This window comes from Candida pseudojiufengensis (assembly GCF_024610245.1).
Source record: "Candida pseudojiufengensis strain CBS 10847 chromosome Unknown scaffold1, whole genome shotgun sequence".
In the NCBI taxonomy this organism is placed as follows: domain Eukaryota; kingdom Fungi; phylum Ascomycota; class Pichiomycetes; order Serinales; family Debaryomycetaceae; genus Lodderomyces; species Lodderomyces pseudojiufengensis.
Genome location: NW_026261530.1, coordinates 149,668 through 170,133, shown reverse-complemented (window position 1 = coordinate 170,133; position 20,466 = coordinate 149,668). Strand labels below are relative to the sequence as shown.

The 20,466-nt window shown below is 26.5% G+C and overlaps 5 protein-coding genes across 5 annotated transcripts; 1 reads left to right on the top strand and 4 right to left on the bottom strand. All coding sequences in view use genetic code 12, as the record gives it.

Annotated features, from left to right (window-relative positions):
* Positions 1-2,608: 2,608 nt before the first annotated feature.
* On the top strand, positions 2,609-4,327 carry AGP2 (Agp2p; the record flags this gene model as incomplete). Its single annotated transcript, XM_051757972.1, has 1 exon — positions 2,609-4,327. One exon carries the CDS (start codon positions 2,609-2,611, stop codon positions 4,325-4,327), a length of 1,719 nt encoding a protein of 572 aa, XP_051613576.1.
* A 331-nt stretch (positions 4,328-4,658) lies between these two features.
* On the bottom strand, positions 4,659-5,339 carry DAG7 (Dag7p; the record flags this gene model as incomplete). Its single annotated transcript, XM_051757971.1, has 1 exon — positions 4,659-5,339. One exon carries the CDS (start codon positions 5,337-5,339, stop codon positions 4,659-4,661), a length of 681 nt encoding a protein of 226 aa, XP_051613575.1.
* A 1,265-nt stretch (positions 5,340-6,604) lies between these two features.
* KGF55_003202 (uncharacterized protein) lies at positions 6,605-10,636 on the bottom strand (the record flags this gene model as incomplete). The annotated part of the gene is made up of 1 exon (XM_051757970.1): positions 6,605-10,636. The coding sequence occupies one exon, from the start codon at positions 10,634-10,636 to the stop codon at positions 6,605-6,607; it is 4,032 nt and encodes a 1,343-aa protein (XP_051613574.1).
* Positions 10,637-12,940: 2,304 nt separating this feature from the next.
* Positions 12,941-16,654, bottom strand: RGA2 (Rga2p; the record flags this gene model as incomplete). The annotated part of the gene is made up of 1 exon (XM_051757969.1): positions 12,941-16,654. One exon carries the CDS (start codon positions 16,652-16,654, stop codon positions 12,941-12,943), a length of 3,714 nt encoding a protein of 1,237 aa, XP_051613573.1.
* Positions 16,655-18,175: 1,521 nt separating this feature from the next.
* HSX11 (Hsx11p) lies at positions 18,176-19,840 on the bottom strand (the record flags this gene model as incomplete). The annotated part of the gene is made up of 1 exon (XM_051757968.1): positions 18,176-19,840. The coding sequence occupies one exon, from the start codon at positions 19,838-19,840 to the stop codon at positions 18,176-18,178; it is 1,665 nt and encodes a 554-aa protein (XP_051613572.1).
* Positions 19,841-20,466: the final 626 nt, after the last annotated feature.

Genomic DNA, 20,466 nt, shown 5'->3' with positions numbered 1-20,466 from the left:
TAGAGTGAGTCAGTGATTGTTTTGAACGATATGGAAATGAGTTTTTACGCGAGTATTGGCAAAGTTTTAGAGAAAGTAAGATTGTTGCCCCATTGATCGACCAAACTTAGTACATACCTTTAAAATTTATTTGTATGAAACGGGGTCAAATTGTACACTATCTATTAAATCTAAAAGTATTTTTAACAAAATTTGTCCCAGATAGTTTAGTGGCTAGAATTACCGTTTGTCGCATGGTAGACCAGGGTTCAATTCCCTGTCTGGGAGCTATAATTCGCCAATCCAATTTTTTTTAAGTATTTATGTTTCAATTTTATGAGAAGTTAATATTTAGAGGGACACTTTTTATTGTTTGATTCTAAATCCAACACCTCCAAATTTTTGATCAAGTTCAAAAGACTTTTTTTTTTAAAACGGATTTCATTACCATTCTAGGCAAATCAATTTGTAAAAATAGATAATTTAATCGAGGCTTTGAGTACTTGAATCGTATCTGCAATTAATCGAAAACTAATGATTTGTATGTACATAAAAGAAAGCGGATACAAATCTTTTCATATTCATATAATTCCATCTCTAACAGAATTAATTGTATCTAATTTTACGATAAAAATTGGGTCTCATTCATTTCGTCTATTAAAAATTTTTTGATCGTAAAGACATCCCATTTTCACTTGGACATTCCCCTCTAGCATTATTATCTAGACCATATCAATGAAGTTTAAGAACCATTATTCAGCTAAGGAGTAGCAAGACTGATCAAGCTGATGTAAGAGTGTCACAAGATATATCGACCGATAATTCATCAGTAATGAATAAATTAAACTGAATGTAAGATTACCTAAATGTTAGTATGAACTGATTTATTTTAACTATATAAGGCAAATCTTGCGGCGGTCTGTCGATCAACCTAATAGTGTATTTGTTTCAAATATATGTATTCGTTAATTAACGAATAAAATTACGAATGAATAACCAGATGATATGAATGTTTTGTTGTATATGTCTATTTCTCAATCTAATTTATCACAAGGTTAATGAGCATTAATCCTAGTAAATTGTTTGGAAATTTCATAGAACCGATCTAATTACTTGAATAGATCAAAATTTAAAGTTGTGGAAAATTTAAATTTAAAATAAAAAAAAAAAGAAATCAAAAAGTTTTGAAATATTTTTTTTCTTCTTTTTTAGAATAAATATCCGAAAAGATATGGAGATACATTAAGTATGAGATAAAAAGATATCGATAATACACATTGAACACCTGAATCAGTAGTTGATATCTGTTTCACCTTATACTAATTGAACTGATTGACTCCTTCCTTATCTATATTGAAGCTTTTTTTTTAAAATTCCTGATTCTACTATGCAATTCAAACTGAATATGAACAATTAAAGTAAAATAATCCGAAAATACAAGAATATTGGTACATGATTGATCATTTAAAATTGTATAATTTTCTTTTCAGTGTTGATTGACCGTCCAATCCTTTAACTCTCACACTATAGCTAACACTAGTATTAAAAATAATCAAGAAAAACTTTTCACTTATAGCCAGTAATTGTTAGTAGTCTGTCTATATAAGTAGTAGTACAAAATCTAAAACAGTTTAGATTTTGTGTCAAATGAACGCAAATTTTTTATGTTAATAAGTTGAAATATAAATACGTCATAACTTTAAATCTACTCAAGAAAATCTTTTTGGTTACAAGATATCAACAACAAGTTAAGAAAACATTGAATAGTGGTAGGAAACGTAGTCCATAATAAGCAATAGAGAATGGAATAACTGATATAGAGTTGAAATTAAATAAGGGTTGAGGCGGATCGGGATATTGAAATGTTGATTAAATTTATATCGCTGATCTTATCTGTTACTTTTGGAAAAATTAAACCATCTCATGTAAAAACTAGAAGGATCAGATAAAAGTATTAAGGATCTCTCCTGAACTTCTTCTTTTACTTTAAATAAATACATCTATTCGGCTTATTTGAGATTTTAGATTTACGTTAATTTCTTTTAATATCGTATGTTAGCAATAGTAATTTATAATGTAAGAAATTATTTGGAACGCCTTTTGTATCATTATTAAAAACTATTCTTGTTTTACTTTACTAATATGGTAGACTCCGTACGTAATTGATAATAGAAAAATTCCTTTTTTTTATGTAAATACTTACTTACTGTAAGATGGTTTAAAATATTAATGGACCCGTTATTGTTCTATTATCAATTTTCTTCTTAATAATATTTTTCAATACTCTTTGTAAGATTTTATGGGGGAATTATACAAAAGGAATTTTTACTTGAAAATTTTTAAACAAATCCTAAGTATTGTTTTAAATCTTGATTTTGTTTATTTATATCTCTTGATATCTCCAGATTTACTTTTGTATGATTTTTCATATTTTTTGTAGTTTGTATTTATTTTTGCAATTCAACAACAACTTTCATTAACCCACTATCATTAACCACTTAACTTGAAGTTTCAACTATATTATTTATGAGAACTTATTCAATAAATAATAAATACTTTAGACTTACATAATCTTAGATATTTATAACTTTCCATCATCACCATCTATATATATTCATAGTTTTTCATCATGTGGTTTACAAATAGTAATAAAGAAAAAGATTCAAAAGAACAATTTGCAACTACTGAAGATTTTACAAATACTTCATCAAATAATTCAATATCTTTACAATCATCAAAACCCCCCATTGCCAAACAAGATGTTAGCAGAACTCAAAGAAAATTACATAATAGACATATTCAATTAATTGCAATTGGAGGATCAATAGGTACAGGATTATATGTTACTATTGGAACAACAGGTTTAGTAAATGGTGGACCATTAGGTTTATTATTATCTTATTGTATATCAACATTATTAACTTTATTGTTAACAACAGCGATGGGAGAAATAGTATGTTATGCACCATTTGATTCACCATTTTTAAATATGGCAGGTAGAGTTGTTGATGAATCATTTGAAGTGGCTGCATCAGTAAATTTTTGGTTAATGCAAGCATTATATGTACCATTTGAAATTACTGCAGTTAATACAATTATACATTTTTGGAGAGATGATTATTCACCAGCTATAACATTATGTATACAAATTGCAATATATGCTGCAATAAATCTTTATGCAGTTAGAATATTTGGAGAATTTGAATTTGCTTGTTCTTTATTAAAACTATTATTATGTATTGGTTTAATTATTTTTACAATAGTTTCAATGTGTGGTGGTGTAAAAGGTCAAAGTGCTTTTGGATTTCAAAATTGGCATTATGGATTATTTGCAACTAATTATGCAACTGGAAGATTAGGACAATTTCAAGGATTTTTAACAAGTTTAAGAATGTCAAGTTCTTTTACTTGTGTTGGAAGTGAATATTTAAGTATGACTGCTGGAGAAGCAGTAAACCCAAGAAAAACATTACCAATTGCTTATAGAACTGTCTTATATAGATTAGTTGTATTTTATATTGGTGGTGCATTATGTGTTTCAATCTTGGTTAGATATAATGATCCTGGTTATGTTAATGCTGCTTCAAATTCAGGTAGTAGTCCATATGTATATGCAGCAAGGAATTTAGGTATAAATGCATTACCAGATATCATAAATGCAGTTGTTTTAACATCAGCTTTTAGTGCTGGATGTAGTTATACTTACACATCATCAAGATCAATGTATAATTTAGCTTTAAAAGGTTATATACCAAAATTTTTTAAAATTTGTACATCAAGAGGAATTCCCATTTATTGTGTATTTGTATCAATATGTTTTTCATTATTATCATTATTACAATTAAGTAGTTCAAGTGCAAAAGTTTTAAATTATATGGTTAATTTATGTACTGGATCTCAATTATTAAATTATGGATTTATGTGTATTATTTATATTGGATTTTACAGAGCAACAAAAGCTCAAGGTATAGATAGATCAAGTTTTACATATAGATCTTGGTTTCAACCATATTCAATATATTTTGTTACAATAATTTATTGGTGTATTATTGGTATATTAGGTTATCCAGTATTTATGCCAGGTAATTGGTCAACTGATGATTTTTTATTTAGTTATGTTATGATATTTGTTTCATTAGCGGTGTTTTTAAGTTGGAAAATTATCAAAAGAACAAAATTTATAAAACCAATTGATGCTGATTTAACTTCAGGTTTAGATGAAATTGAAGCTCATGAATTTGAATATTATCAAAATTTAAAATCAAAAAATGGTAAAGAAGGTGATGAAGAAAGTGATTTAGAAGAAAAAAGAAGTATTTTTAAAAGAATCATGGATTGGCTCTTTTAAATTCATGGTGAGGAGAAGAAGCTTAAAGGTTGAATGTGTATTTATATTTTTATTTCGTTTGATAGATTATTTGTATTGTTTTATTGTATAATAGATTTGCATTATTATTATGTTAAATTAATTTTGGTTGCGAAAAAAAAAAAGAAATTGTTGCAAAACAAAACGCGTTTAAAGTTGCAATTTGAATCAATTGATTCACTCTAACATGAAACAAATTCACAACACACTGTAAACAAAATTCAAACAACCCTCAAACTGATTCGTTATCTCTCATATTTTATATTTTATTAAAACTCCTATACAAATAACCTATAAACTCTTCCCAAGATATCTATAACCATTCCCAAGTAATATCAATTCTACCTAAACTTTGATCAGCTAATTTTGAAAAAGCAGTAGGTGAAAAATCTAAATCATTATAAGCACAACCTTCACATCTATCAACAACAGTAACATCAACAGAATTTCCATTATAATAAGCTCTTATTTTTTTATTACATAATGGATTATTATTTGGATTATTACCAATATTTTTTGAATCATATAATTCATGAGATATTGCTATTATATAATCTGAATCATCATGATAACTTCCACATGCTCCTAATCCTGGGGTATAAAATGTTCCTTCACCTGAAAAAGTTGATCCTCCAGTTGGTTGAGATGTGGATGTTGATGATGAAGATGATGTAGATGTTGGTGAAGAAGAAGTTGTTGGGTTAGTTGCAATTGAAATAGGTGTTGTTGAAGTTAAAGAAGTAGTCAAACCACCAAGAATTACTGATGTACTTGGAGCTAAAGTGGCTAATGAAGAAATTGTAGTATCTGGTTCTTCTACTCCTTGAGTTTGAGCTTGATTTTGAATTTGATTTTCTGGAGTATGAGTAACACCTGATTGATCAACTATAACAGTAGTATAAGCAGTAACAGTTATAACTGCTGGAGCTGGAGCAGCTTGAATAAGATTAAATAAAGCTGAAGTAGCTAATAAAAAAGTTGATGAATATTTCATTTTATTTGATCTATAATTTAATGAGTGTGAGTGATATAATGAATGTAATACTTTGTAGAGTATGTTTCAACAATGAATGTAATGAATGAAAATTGTAATAATGAAAGTAGTATTAGTTGGTGTAAGAAAAGGAATGGATAATTGAATATACAATTAATGAGTGAATAAAGTGAGTTAGTTAGTTAAGGAATGAATGAGTGTAGTTGAATTAGTTAGTTAACTTTTTATAAAACTGAAAAAAAAAATTATAAAACTACTAAAAGTAGAAATAATTTCATTAATTTATATAATTATTAACCCACTTTTTAAAGTAACACATACGCACAAGGGTAAGAAATTGAAAAACACTGAGTAAGATGAAAAAATGAAACGATACACAAATATGAAACAATAATAATACTTTTCTCCTTAAATTTCTTATGGTATTATTTATTTATTTGTGTTTGCAAAATTGAATAATCAACGTTGTTACGTTTCAGAATAATTAGGAGTGAAAAATTCAATAGTAACGTAACACATTAGAATTAAATGTTAAAAATGATGTAATAAAGAAACATGCACCACGTTAGATTGAACCATGTGGATATTGACATACATTTCATAGCGTAAGATACTTTTCGTATTGTAAACTTGAAATTGTAACGTATATTATTATTGTGTTTTGTTATGGTACCATTTTCTTCCTCCCCCCTTATTTTTATTTTTGTTACACTAAATCCTTTTTAAGATAAAATTTTTATTCAAATAGAAGGAGGTCCAGCCATTTTTATTTTGATAAACAACAACATCAAAATATTATCTTTCATTCTCTCAATCTAGTGACAAACGGTCTATAATTGGTACTCCAATGATGTAATTCACAGAAGAATAAAGACTATATTTCTTTCAGCAATGAATTTTTTGTTGATGGGATATCCTGTTTAATTTTAACGCGAGATTTACGAATTTTATTTTTTACTTTTTTAAGTTAATTAATTAGTACGCATAAACACATTACCAATACTAGAGGTTTGTCTAGGCTTACGTCGAAACGTCGAAACTGACCTTTAATAAGTTTATAAATTAACGAGATTTTCGTGTTAATTGAAGTTGTAATTAACAACCAATAAAAGGTACTACACTTGAAACTAACTCAGTGATGGTAAAAGATCTAGATTCAAAATCGAAAAAGACTACATATTTTTCAAAAATATAGACTATTTATTTGTAAATTATGCACATTACTTTTATTTAAATATACATTTATATGTATACTATAAGTGTCATTAATCTATACATCTATCAGAAAATACCGTTTCTAATTGATTAAATAACCATTTACTTTGAAAAGAAGTTAAACCAATAGTTTTTGCTCTTAATCTCATATTTCTATCATCAGTAATTAATATACAATATTTAAATAATTTTGCCATTCTTGAATTTAAAATTTGTGGTTCTTTTTTTATAAATTCTATTGATGATGATTGATTTTGATTTATCAATGGTGAATTGTTTTTTAGATAATTTTGTTGTGATTGTTGTTGTGGAGTGATTAATGATGGATTATTTGGATTCATCGTATTATTATTGTTATATTGACTTGAAATAGGATTTGTACTATATTGATGATTCAATAATAATTGATTTTGAATATCATTATTATTAAAATTACTATTATTTGAATAATAATAACTATTATTATTATTATTATTTTTTGTAAATGGTGATAATTTTAAATTTAAACCTTTCATAAATCTTTTACCAATTTCATCATGTTCATTAACTGCATGTAATATAGTTTCATCAACATTTGATCTCCAATTTGAATTATTTTCAAATTCTAAAGTTTCATTTATATCTGATGCTATTGTTCCATCAAATCTTAAAGGAATAATTTCTCTTGTTAAATATAATTCTCTTATTATTATAACTGATCTTGTTGCTGCATCTGCTATTGTTGCTTCAGAAGATTTTCTTAAAGCTCTTAATTCTTGAAATACAATTAATGGTATTGAAATTTTTAATATACCATTTCTAACACATTTAAAAATTCTACCACAATGTTTTAACCATATATTTGTATCTAATGTAATTTGTGTTATATTTGAATCAATTTTATCACCAAAATTTCCTTCAATTTCTTCATTATTTAAATTACCTAATGATAATGGATCTGTTGGTGTACCAATAAAACTGTCATTATAAAATTCACCATTTCCATTTGCATGATTTAATTGTTGTTGAAGTTGTTGTTGTTGATGATGATTATGATTATGATGATGATTTTGTTGATGTCTTGTATATGCATTTGAATCATAATCTTCTTCATATGGTATATCATCTTCATCTTCTTCTTCTTCTTCATCTTCTTCATCATCAACATCATCTACTTCTTCTCCTTCATCTACATCATCTTCTTCAACTCCATCATGTTCTTCATCATCATCTATTATATCATCTTCTAATTCTAAATTTTCATCTTCATATAAATGACTATCCAATCCTCCAAACCATAATTCATCTTTTTGTATTGATGTTAAAGTATTATTTGTTTCATTAGTTATATTTTCTGGTGATATAGGTTGGATAAAATTATTACTTTGAAATCTATTATCATTTAAAAATTCTTCAGCAAATGGTCCAATTATTGATTTATTATATAATGATTTATTAAATTTAAATTCATTATTTGTTCTAATTAATCCAAAATCATAATTATCTGCTATTGTTCTTGCTAATAATATAATTCTAACAATTCTTTCATCATTATCATTTTCTAATTGATTTTTCAGTTTTTGATCATAATTATCACTTGACATATTTAATATTGGATAAGTACCACAAATTGGTAAATCAAATATATTATTATTTTTAACACCTGCATCATCTAAATCAATATAATCATTTTTTTCATTTATAAAATCAAACCATAACGTACCCCAACATTTCCAAACTTCTGGTAAAAATTCATTTTCACAAAACCATGATATATAAGGTAACTGTAAATATTGAGTATAAATTGAACATAATTTTGGACTATTTTTTATAAATGATAATAAAGAATTTAAATAATTAATTAATGATTCCCATGGAAATAAATTTTTAAATAACCAATAAATCATTGGTTGTGATATAACATATTTTTTAGTTGCTTCACCAATACTTATTAAAAAATATAACCATACTATAACATGACCTGTTGAAGCTTGTTTTGGACCAACTAAATAATGATTTAAAATTCTCATTGATAATTCTAAAACAGATTTATTAATAAATTGAAGACTATAAAACCAATCATAATTATGTAAATGTGCAGCAATAACTGATTGTCCATCAATACCTCCTGATCCTAAATTTGATAATATAACTTCTTCTGATTGTGAAACACTTCTTGATTTTCTTTTACGATCTTTTTTATCTTTTCTTTCTTTTAATGCTTCAGGTAATTCAAATAATTTTGCAAATGGATTTTTTGCATCTCCAAATCCAATTAAATGATTAATATTTGATATTGCAAATAATGAACCTTTATTAAACCAAAAATTCATTTTTTCTAATGTATTTGAAGCTGATGGTTGTTGTTGTTGAGAATGTTGTTGTTGTTGTAATTGTAATTGTTGTTTATATTGTTGATCAACATTACCACTATACATTTCTCTTGTAAAAAAATTATAACCATTTGAATCTGAACCAAATGTTAATCCATATCTTGTTACTAATTCTATACCATATTGTAATTGAGCATCATGAATATTTTCAACTGATGTACCTTCACTATTTCTACCATTATATATACTTAATAATACTTTATGAATTTTTATAAAATCAATTATTGGTAATTCTAATAATGATAATATATTTCTTTGAGTACATATATTTTCAACAACTAATCTAAGATAATGTTGAGTTGGAACAAATGGATCTCGACAAGTAACAGATTTACTTATATTAACTAATGCATCTAAATTATCTTGTTGTACTGTACACATATGATAATAAATTTTTCCATGACCATATAAAGTTTTCATTGAAGTCGAATACCAGTATTCTGCACTTATTTTCCAATCAATAAATTTTGACAGATATAATGCAATAGCCATTCTTGATAAATCACCTAATTTTTCAGACCACCAACCTTCCATTTCTAAAATTGGATCAGTTAAATTAGATATTATATTAAAACAATGTGATATAAAACATGAACAAATTTCATGATCTGGGAAAATCCCCATTATATTTTTTAAAACTTCTAAAAATCCTACAATTCCATATACCCACATTCTTCTTGGAATTTTATATAATTCAACAATATTTTTACCTGTTTTGAATTGTGTTTGATTTGATGATGGTTTTAGTGATGTTACTAAAAAATCATAATAATTGTCTAATAATGTAATGTTATGATGATATACTGTCCATAAATCATTTGATAATTCTGAAGTTCTTGTTGATTGTGAAGTTAACGATGAATTTGAATTTAATGAACTCGATAAATTTTGATTTAACATTTGATTTCCATAAACTAAACTTGGATTAGAATTTGTTGTTAGTTGATTTATTTTTATAGTGATTTCTATGCAATTTTTTTGAACAACTTCTTCATAGTTGACTATATTTTTATAAGTTTCTTTTAGTTTGGTAGCTAATTGTTGTTCTTCATCCGACATGGCCCTCTGTTGTTGTTGCAGTTGTGAAGTGGTATTGGAATGTGGTTGTGTTTGCGGTTGTTGAGACTCTAGATTCGATTGATTTTGTATGTGCTGTTGTGATTGTCGCTGTTGCTGCTGCTGCTGCTGTTGTTGTTGTTGTTTCTGTTGCTGAGTGTAGTTAGATACAGGCTTAGATTCGATATCTTGTGCTATCAGATCCACCACAGGGTTGCTATCTGACAGATCTGAGTTATTTTGATTTGATAAATGAGATAAATGATTAACATTTGGACTTGATGGAACTTCATATGATGAAGGAGTTGGAGTTTTCATGTGAGTAAATGCATTTTTTCGAATATTAGATCGAAGTTGTTGTGGTTGCGGTTGTGGTTGTGGTTGTGATTGTGGTGGTACCTGTGGTTGTATATTTTGATTAGATAAGTTTGAATTGGAATTATATCTTAAATGCTGAGGCGTTGCCGGTGAATTTAGTAATGAATGATTAGTCTTGTTATTATTATTATTATTTGGATGTACATTCCCTGTATTTGAAGTAAAAGGATATTCTTGTAATCCTTGCATTCTCAAGGGGGAAGATATTTGAGATGGCTGATGCTGTTGAAAATGTTGTGGATAATATTGAGATTGTTTGTGTGAATCATAGGCCATTTGTTTAATTCACTGGAAGAATAAGAAAACAAATATTTTGTAGCAAATGAAATATAATCTCCAGTATGTATTATCTCAATATTTTGATTTAAAATGTACTGATTGGAATGCAAAATAGATTAATATATCCAATACGAAATTGGAAAAATGAATTGTGAACTTGAAAGATGCAATGGATGACTGAAAATACTGTTTTAAGGATAGTTATTTAACAAAGTGAAAAGTTTATTTGATACTTAGCTTTCAAGAATAAGAAATGATGATGTAGTAAATAAGTAGGAACAAATGCCTTGTGATTAGCTAATGAGAATGATTAAATGGATGATGAATATCTTGTTACCAAATTGTCTTAAACTTATGGTTGTAAAGTTGTCGATTTGAGATTTTTAATTTGATTTTTCTTCTCTTTTTTTTTCTTCAATTTTCAGATAGAATAATCAAACAATCTTATAAAAGAGAGAGAGAGAGAGAGAGATAGAGAGATTTATTTATAGTATTGTCACATTCCATGGATGGGATCTTAGAGATTGTTCGCCAATTCTTCATCATTTCATATTTGTTCTTTGGTATTTTGGGACAAATATGTTCTAAACTTGCGCTATCGATTGGATCTGATTTGAAACAGATCTGATCAAGCTAATATTTAATGTAACAAAGTTGAAACACTAGTAAGAGAAAAAAACATGATCTCTCAAATGTTTAGGATGCAAGAAAATGACGAACAAACTCTCTTCAATGTTTAGGTAGAGTAAGAATAATGAGCTTAAGTAATCCAATTCCGCTGGAGTTTGGTGGATTTATTCAAGTGAAAACGATTTGAGCCGATAAATTTGTTACTGAATGGAGATATTCTGATTTAAGAAATGTTCGGTGGAGATTAGGTGATAGCTTAATGAGTAATACAATTTACTAAGTTATTACTTACTGATCAACAGGATATGAGAGTTCAATTGTTCAAAAATCGTTCCTTTTACATAAATCGTAAAACTACCATTTCTTTCTTGCTTATTTTCAATGATGTCGTTCGTTCTGGAATAGCTCAACAATTTTAAATTAAACATCTCATGCTTAATGATATCTAAGTTCAAATAATTTTATCGTATATGCAATTATAAATTTAATTCCAATTTATTCTAACAACATTAAGATCAAAAATTGGAGAATTTAAAATTTCCAAATTTTGTATCACTAAGATCAAGTCTTTTAAAATTGAAGGAAGTTCTTACAAATATAAGTCGGATATTTGGTAAGTAATTCTATTCGATGTAAAAAGTATCTTGAAGTAGGATATTATGATTCATTTTCCCGGATAAAAAAAACATTTAAGTATAAGTGTAATTATAGTGAGCGATATTTTGTGGTTTAATGATTTGTGGCTATACTTTAATTAAAATAATATGAGTGAAAGACGAAAAGCCATTCAAATTGAAGAATACTAAGAGTAATATCTTCGAATACTTTCAAACCGTTAATCAGATCGATCGGTTTGGGATCTATAAATCATCTTATAAAACTCAAAATCATGAGATCTAATTCAAATCTTAAATTTAAAACTTTAAGCTTTATGGAATTAAACGCATTACGTCAACTTTATATCAGATCTTTTTGATCTTGATGTCTAGTTATAAATTGAGATTCACGACACGACACTGATTTGAATTCGGTTAGAAGATAATAGTAAGTAGATGATTCATCTTCGCTTAATCAACTTGATTTTACTCCACAAATTATTATCAAATAACAACAACACCCAAACTCAAATCAAATTGGTATTTAAAATATTTAGATCAATGACAAGCCGAGCTATATAACCAGCGTTCATACTAACTCAATTTCAAACCTCAAAGCTAAACCACAAAAAAAAGAAAGACAAATGGCAAGACTATCAGGTTTACAAAAAGAAGTATTACACCTATACAAAAATTGTCTTCGACAAACATATAAGAAACCTCAAAATAGTCAAATCCATTGGAGAAATTTTACAAAAGAAGAATTTCATAAATATAAAAATTTACCAAAAAAGCAATTCAACACAATTGAACATTTATTAAGAGTTGGTTATAAAAAATTAGAAATGTATCTGAATCCTCAAATTAAAGATATTCATTAATTCTTAGTCATTATTTATTTATTGAAACGTTATTATATTATTTATTACAAAAGGAAGTGGTAGAAGTTGAAGAAAGATGAACAACGTTTGTACGTATTTATCTAATCTAATAGAAATCCAATCATGATTTTATATATTATTATGGAAAAGAAAATTCAAACTAAAAGTCTAATAAATTATTTATTTTATGATGTCTATGAAAAAATTAGATTTGATTCATTGAATAATAATTCAATTGAATCATTTCTAAATCCCATATCAGTTAATTCTTTTTCTCCTGTTTTATCTCTTATTAAAGTTGGAGCAAAAACAACACTTAAATTTTTAAAATTCATTCTATTTTCATTATTTTGTGAATTTATTTTATGTAGGTGATTACATAACTCTTTCAAGACTTTTTGATTTGTTAATGGTAAATTACTAATGGCAGTTTTTAATAATTTTATTTTTTCTTCTTTTGATAGGTGTTGTTGTTGAGATATTGATATGAATTCTTCATATTTTATATATGGTATTACAGGATCTGGTAATTTTCTTAAATATCTTTTTAATGCAGAAGTTATTGCATGAATATCTCCATTTGATAAAATTTCTTCAAGTTTCGACATTCTTTTTTCATCAATTTCTCCCTTTTGTTTATATAAACTTGAAAATTCATTTTCAATTGATACTATAAGAGAATTCCCACCTGATATTCTATATATTCCTTCTTGATTTATACCTCTTGATTCAACTTCTTTTATACATCTTGTTATTATTATGGGGATTAAATTTTTTTCATATTCAGCACGTTCAGTTAATGTAGATTGGAACAATTGTGAGCCATCATTATGACGTGGTTGATCTTGGTGGTGTTGTTGATGTTGATGTTGTTGTTGTGATTGATCGTAATTACTATTATTATTACCATTTAAAAAAGAATCTAGAAAATTGGATGAAATAGATTTTGTGAATTTATTATTATTATTGTTGTTGTTATTGTTGTTATTTTGATTATGATTCCCATTACTTCCATTACTTGGAACTCTTAAACCTTGAGAAGAAAAACTATTCGGAATTCTTGAATTCTGATTTGAATTTGCAAAATTATTTTCATTATTTGATGAAGTAGTAGTTACAACTTGAGGCATTCCAATTTTAGGTCTTCTCCAAAATTTTAATCTTGTGGCTTTATGAGTTTGTTCATCTTCTTGTGGTTGTTGTTGTTGTTGCTGTTGTTGAGAATTTTGTTGATATTGATTCTGTTGTTGTTGAGTTTGATGAGATTGTTGATGATTTTGATAATGATAATCTGGATCTTTCATTGGTGAAGATGTACTAAAACTACTCGCATTAGTAACTGTTGTAATATCATTATTAAAAGAATCAATTTCAGTACTTGATGATCTATTTAATCTTGATGCTTCAAATTGTTTATTTTGTTCCAATAATTGATTATTTTCACTAACTAAGCTTTCTTTCTTACTTTCCAAATCTTTTATTTCTGATACTAAATTATCATATTTAATCAGTTCAGTTGTAATTTTTGATTGTATATTTTTTAATTGATCAGATAATTTTAATTTATCATTTTTTAATTTTTTAACATCTTGTTCATATAAATTTTTTTCATTAATTAATTTTGAAATTTCTTGTTTTATTGCTTTTAAATCATAAGGATCATTTGAACTATCAAAAAACATCATTGTTGAATCTGATGTCAGTCTTCCATGACTTGGAGAGTATTTTGATTGTTGTTGTTGTTGTTGTAAGTGCTGTTGATGCTGTTGCTGTTGTTGTTGTTGTAATGCATGATAGTAACCACTTCCATTGTTATTGGTACTTACACCATTGTTTTGATTACTAGCTCCATTTGATATAGAACCATCTGAAATATGACGTGAATGACCTCTAGCTGCATTAAGTTCTTCTCTTGGTGATTTGAATATCAGAAATTTAGATTGACTTCCACCAGAAACAGATCTTTTATGAGTTAAACTTCTCAATACTGATGCAGTACGAGATAATGAGCTTTGTTGTTGTTGATGCTCTTGTTGTTGTGCAGGCAGTTGTTGAATTTTTTGTTCATCTTCCAATTTTGTTACTGCTGGTGTTACATTACCAATATTTCTCATTGGTGATTTCATAGGTGGTTGATCATCAAATATTTTACGATTATCATCAATTTGTTGTTGTTTAATTATATGATCTTCATAATTTACACCTTCTAATCCTAAACCATGAGGTATTGATTCATCAAATTTGAATTTTTTAGGAGTATTTGAAGAATTTTGTCTTTTTGTTGGTGTATTTGGTAATGGTAATTTAGGAGGTGGTGATGATAATGAAATACTTGCATTTTCTCTTGATTTTGATTTTTGTTGTGGTGTACTTAGATTTTGTATAATATCATCACTTAATTCATCCGTTATAATATCATCATTAGTTTCGACAACTCTAGCTTGTCTATTAGCTTTAGCAAATGGAGATGAACAATTCGATCTAGAGGTTTCTTCAACAGTTAATGTTTGTGGTTTTAAATTGTCATTATTATGACTTGAACTTCTACTAAGTAATGTCCCTGGAGAATCAACCATTGGTGATCTTATATTTGCATTATGAAATTCATTATCATGAAAGTTATTTGGTGATAAAATGAAATAGTTTTTATTTGATTTTGGATCAGTGTCTTTTCTATGAGTTTGGTTTTGTTGTATTTGTTCTTTTGGAGTAACATCAATTGGTGGTTCTAGAGTTTCTTTTCCATTAGGTGAATTAAAATTAATTGTTCTATCATCATTCATTTCATCCAGTCCTGGTGTTTTTATAGGATTATCAACCCTAGGTGTATAAAATCCATTACTAACTTTTGATCTAGAATTTTTATTCCTTAATGATGTTTCAGCTTTAATTGTATTTTCATTTGAATCTGAATCAGAACTATTTTGTACTTCTTCAATTGAAAAATCATTATCAATATGTAAAATTGAAGCAGAATTTGGTTTACTTAATGAATTTTCATTAACGGAATTTGTATAGAAAGATTCTGGTGAATCTCTTTGAATTGATGAATGTTTTGAAAGTAATGTTTCTTGAGAATTTAATATGTTTCGATTTTCATTTAATTTATTTGGAGAAATTGGATTATGTGAACGTGGTGGAGGTGCAGGTAAATTTTTATTTTTATGTGAAGTTAATGAATTTGTAGAATCATTTTGATTTTGATCATAAAAGCTAGAATTTGAAGCACTATTATTATTATTAGTCATATAAGATTGAATTAAACTGTTTCTTGAACTATTGGCAGATTGTAAATGTCTTTTATTTTGATCTTCATATTGTCTTTGTTGTTGTTGTTGTTGTTGTAATTGTTGTTCTCTTTCTTCTTTTTCCTTCTCTAATTGAGCTTGTTTTTGTTGTAACATAGCTAAATGTTTCTTTTTTGCATCATATTTCTTCTTTTTAGCCATTAATTTTTCATGACAATCCATACAAAATAAACCTTTTGAAGTTCTTGCATATCTTAAATCTTCAATTTTATTTTTACATGATCTACATTTAAAACAATTTGAACAATAAGCTTGATCACCAGTTAATATAGCTAAATCATCAATTTTTCTATTACATTGTTTACAATTATATGAACAATTTGAACAAATTAAATTTCCATTACCTAATACTAAAAAATTTGAATTACAACCTAATGAAGTATTACATTTTGAACAATTAAAACAATCAATATGCCATCTATCTTCACCTAATTCATAAGCATGACCTTCAATTATTAATTGATTACATTTTTTACAAATCTCTCTTGATCCTAATGAAGAATCTAGATTTGATTTAGGGTTTGAATTTGTATTAGATATAGGTGTAGGAATATTGGAAGATTGATGAAGATTTGAATTTGGAGTTATAACTTCAGACATGATAAATTAATTTCGTTAAATAGAATGATCTAGTTGATTTGTTATCTTAAAAGAAGGAAGTACAAAAGTTTGTTTCTAGGTGAATGAATATGATTATTTAAACTTTAATATAGAATGATATATAAATTGTTTAAAAGTATATTTATTGTAATTTTGAGTTTTATATTGGGATCTATGTTATAATATAAATTTGATTGTCTAAAAGTCGGTAAAAAATAAAAAGAATGATAATATAATAATGTTTAATAAATAATGATAAATGTTTGTTTCTAAGTTGAACGAAATGATTTAATTCATAAGTTTGATTGAATAGACATATGTATAGCTAGATAGGAATGAATTTAACTGGATTGTTGAAGAATTGTGGTTGGTTATTGTATAGAATAAATTTGTCAAACTCTCTTGTAATAAATTAGAATTTTATTTCTATGTATTATTTTTTATTATCAACACTCAATAAAAAATTTATTTTAAGTAACAAGTAAGAATTTTATAATTAAGTATTATAATTGATTAGTATTAGACATAGTACTTAATATAGTAAATAATCATATGTACGATATAATAGAGCATTAACTAGTTCAGACAAGGATAATGAATTTTATAATTTATCTATAGATTTTGCAATTGTGTTTAATATTAGATACTAAATTGTGTAGGTAGAAACTGGGATCAAAATTCTCATTGATCTAGCTATTGAAGTGATCGAGAGAGAGAGTAAGAGCGGGAGATAACTTGTTAAGGAACGAGTAACAAGAAGAATGATTTACATTAATTCTTAATTGTAAAATCAAAATCTTATGCCGTGTACAGTAACATTAATCAAACTCAACAACCCAAAGAAACGTTTCTTCATCAATATATCAAAAATTTTTGAATGAATCAATTAAAAATTATTGATCGACCGCCCTTGGCACTTTATATAATTTATCACATTCATGTTCGTACTAAATATTTAAGTAGGCTAAGTTTAAATTTCTTCGACGTATGTTCAACCTTTTTAACCCTTTTGAGATTTAATTACCTAAAAAAGGTTAAATTAAATTATTATCTTAAAACTATACTTACACAAACTAGTCTACTTAAAATTCGGTATTTCGTAGTTATAAACATAGTAATGCTTTATTGAATCATTGCCTCAGGTTAACATACTCTTCAGATCATTTTGCTTAAAGCTAAATGAGAATCAAACTATCTGAACCTATTCCGAAATGTACTTCAATATCTATAGATATTAAAGACTTGAATCAAGTAATAAAATGCAAGAATAATTACACAAAATCAATTCATGTACCGAAATTCCATACTAACAAATAAATAATGTTTCAGATCTATGCTCTATACTTTAACGAAACAATAAGGTTGAGAGCGTGAAATTTGAAGGAGATTAGTTTCATGCACTCTTCAGCAGTACGGGAGTGGTTCAAACAAGTAATAAAACTTTGTAAAAATGGGATAGTAAAACTTTTATTAATTACATGATAAATTTATAGACAGGTATATACAATAAATTCCTTTTTTTTACAATTCTTCAGCAGTTAAATCCTTTTTAATTTTAAATGGTTTGCCTCTCCAATCAATTTCATGACCAATCATTGCAATAATCCATATGGGTAATGCCAAAATTTCTCTTAATAACCAAATTTTAAACCAATTTAAAAATTCAACGGGTGAAAAAATATTAAGAATTGGAAATTTTTCAATCCATTTTGGTAAATAAATTATATTGTTTGTTGATTTTATATGATTATTTAAAATTCTATATTGAATTAAATCTGTAATACACCATATAATCATATGAACCAAAAAAAAATTTATTGAAAACCATTTTTTCCAAAATAATGTTGAAATTGCAAAATTTCCATATATTCCACAAATAATTGATTCAGTAGTTGGTTCAATTAATGTTGCTAATAAAACCATATATTTTCTAACTCTTAACCATCTAACTCTTCTTTTAATATAATCAGTTATTGAATTATTTGAAGAATTTAAAGGTTGTATAACTAAATCTCTTGTTAATCCTGTTCTACCATTACAATTTTCCCATAATGCAATACCAATCATATTATCTTCTCCAATATATCTTGAAAAAAATTTTATTGAATGACCAATACCTAAATTTGAAAAATATGAAGCACTTTTTTTAACTAATGAATCTTTAAAAAATTCAGAATTTTTATAAGGTATTAATTTAATTGATTGATCTAAATCTGATTTTCTATAAATATTTGATTTACCATTTACACATGGTGCAATTGATAAATTATTTAATGATATATAGAATTTTGAATGTGATGTATGTAAAAACATTTCATCTAATTTTGCACCAATTGATTTATTATTTGATGATTTTGAAGGTTTGGATTTTCCAGGTGAATTATATTTAGATGAACTTAATTTTCTTTTTATTAATTGTGAATTTGTTGAATTATCTGAACAATCATCTTCAGATTGAATTGGAGTAACACTACTTTCAAGATCCCTTAACATGATTTCATCTTTTTGATCATTTACCCCTATACTATTCAAACTATTTAAATCACAACATATTGCTAAAGGAACATGATGAACTAATTTAACTGGTCTTTTGGCGCTGACTTTTCTACCATTATTTAAATTTGAATTTAATGTTATAATTGAATTACTTAAAATATTTGAACTTGTCCATACATTACTATCTAATATCCATAATATATCATATTTTGCTTTTAAAAATCCTTTACTTAAATTATTTACTTTTGGATTTGGACCAAAATGATCAGAACTTGTTTCAGTTTTATAATTAAAATTTTCACTAATTAAAATTTCTGAATCAATTGTTGGATACTTCGATATCAATTTTTTTATTAATGGAATACTTGAATCTTTTGGATTATCAATACAAAATAATAATTGAATTTTCGATTTTGGATAATTTTGTAAAAAAGATGATTCTAAACATGAATTCATTTCTGGATCAATTCCCTTTATAGGTCGTATTATAGTGACTCCCTCTAATGTGTTATCATCTTCCTCTTCATTACTTAGACTCGTGTTTGTATTGTTTGGATCAGATAGTAGAACGCGATGTCTAAATTTTAATAGTATTTCAAAGAATCCACTATATGCTGCTATTAAAATTATGATATATAGTATGAGACAAAAGATAGCACAACCATATCTGAACACAGATATTTCACTCATAAACTAAGCTTTTGAATTGGAGAGTTAGTTGGATATGATGGTTGCTTGAATTTTGACTTGACTTGACTCAAGGTATTAACTGATTTAATCTCTTGCATGTTTACGAAGATTTTTTTTTTCTATTAGAGAGATCTCATTAAGAGCCGATATTGTACTACTAAACGGACAACTCTATAATTCTTAAGTAAATAGAATTTATCTTTGTCTTGAAGATGTAGATCCAGATATTGATTGCCTTCAGTGTTTGTTCAGAAAATTTGATCTTTAATGTATTAATCTAATTTAGCGTAGAGTTTCGATTACCTTGAAAATTTTGATGCATAAGCTTATTAAAAAAAAAAAATCTTATTCTTAAAACGAACTCATTGATTCTCAAATATGTATTGCTCATTGATATTCCCGACTCAAGTTTTCTTGACTATAGATAGGCATCAGTTACCCAAGCTTTATCTTTTTCTTTGCCTTCATTATTTTTTGGTAGATTTTTTCAAAATTTATTTGAACTGAAACTGGTGAAAAAATATTTAACTTTTGCAACGAATAATGATGAATCGGAATTATTCTCTACTCTATTCGAATCTATGCACTAACTTTCACAAAAGAAGCATAAGTAGAAATCGAGTTAA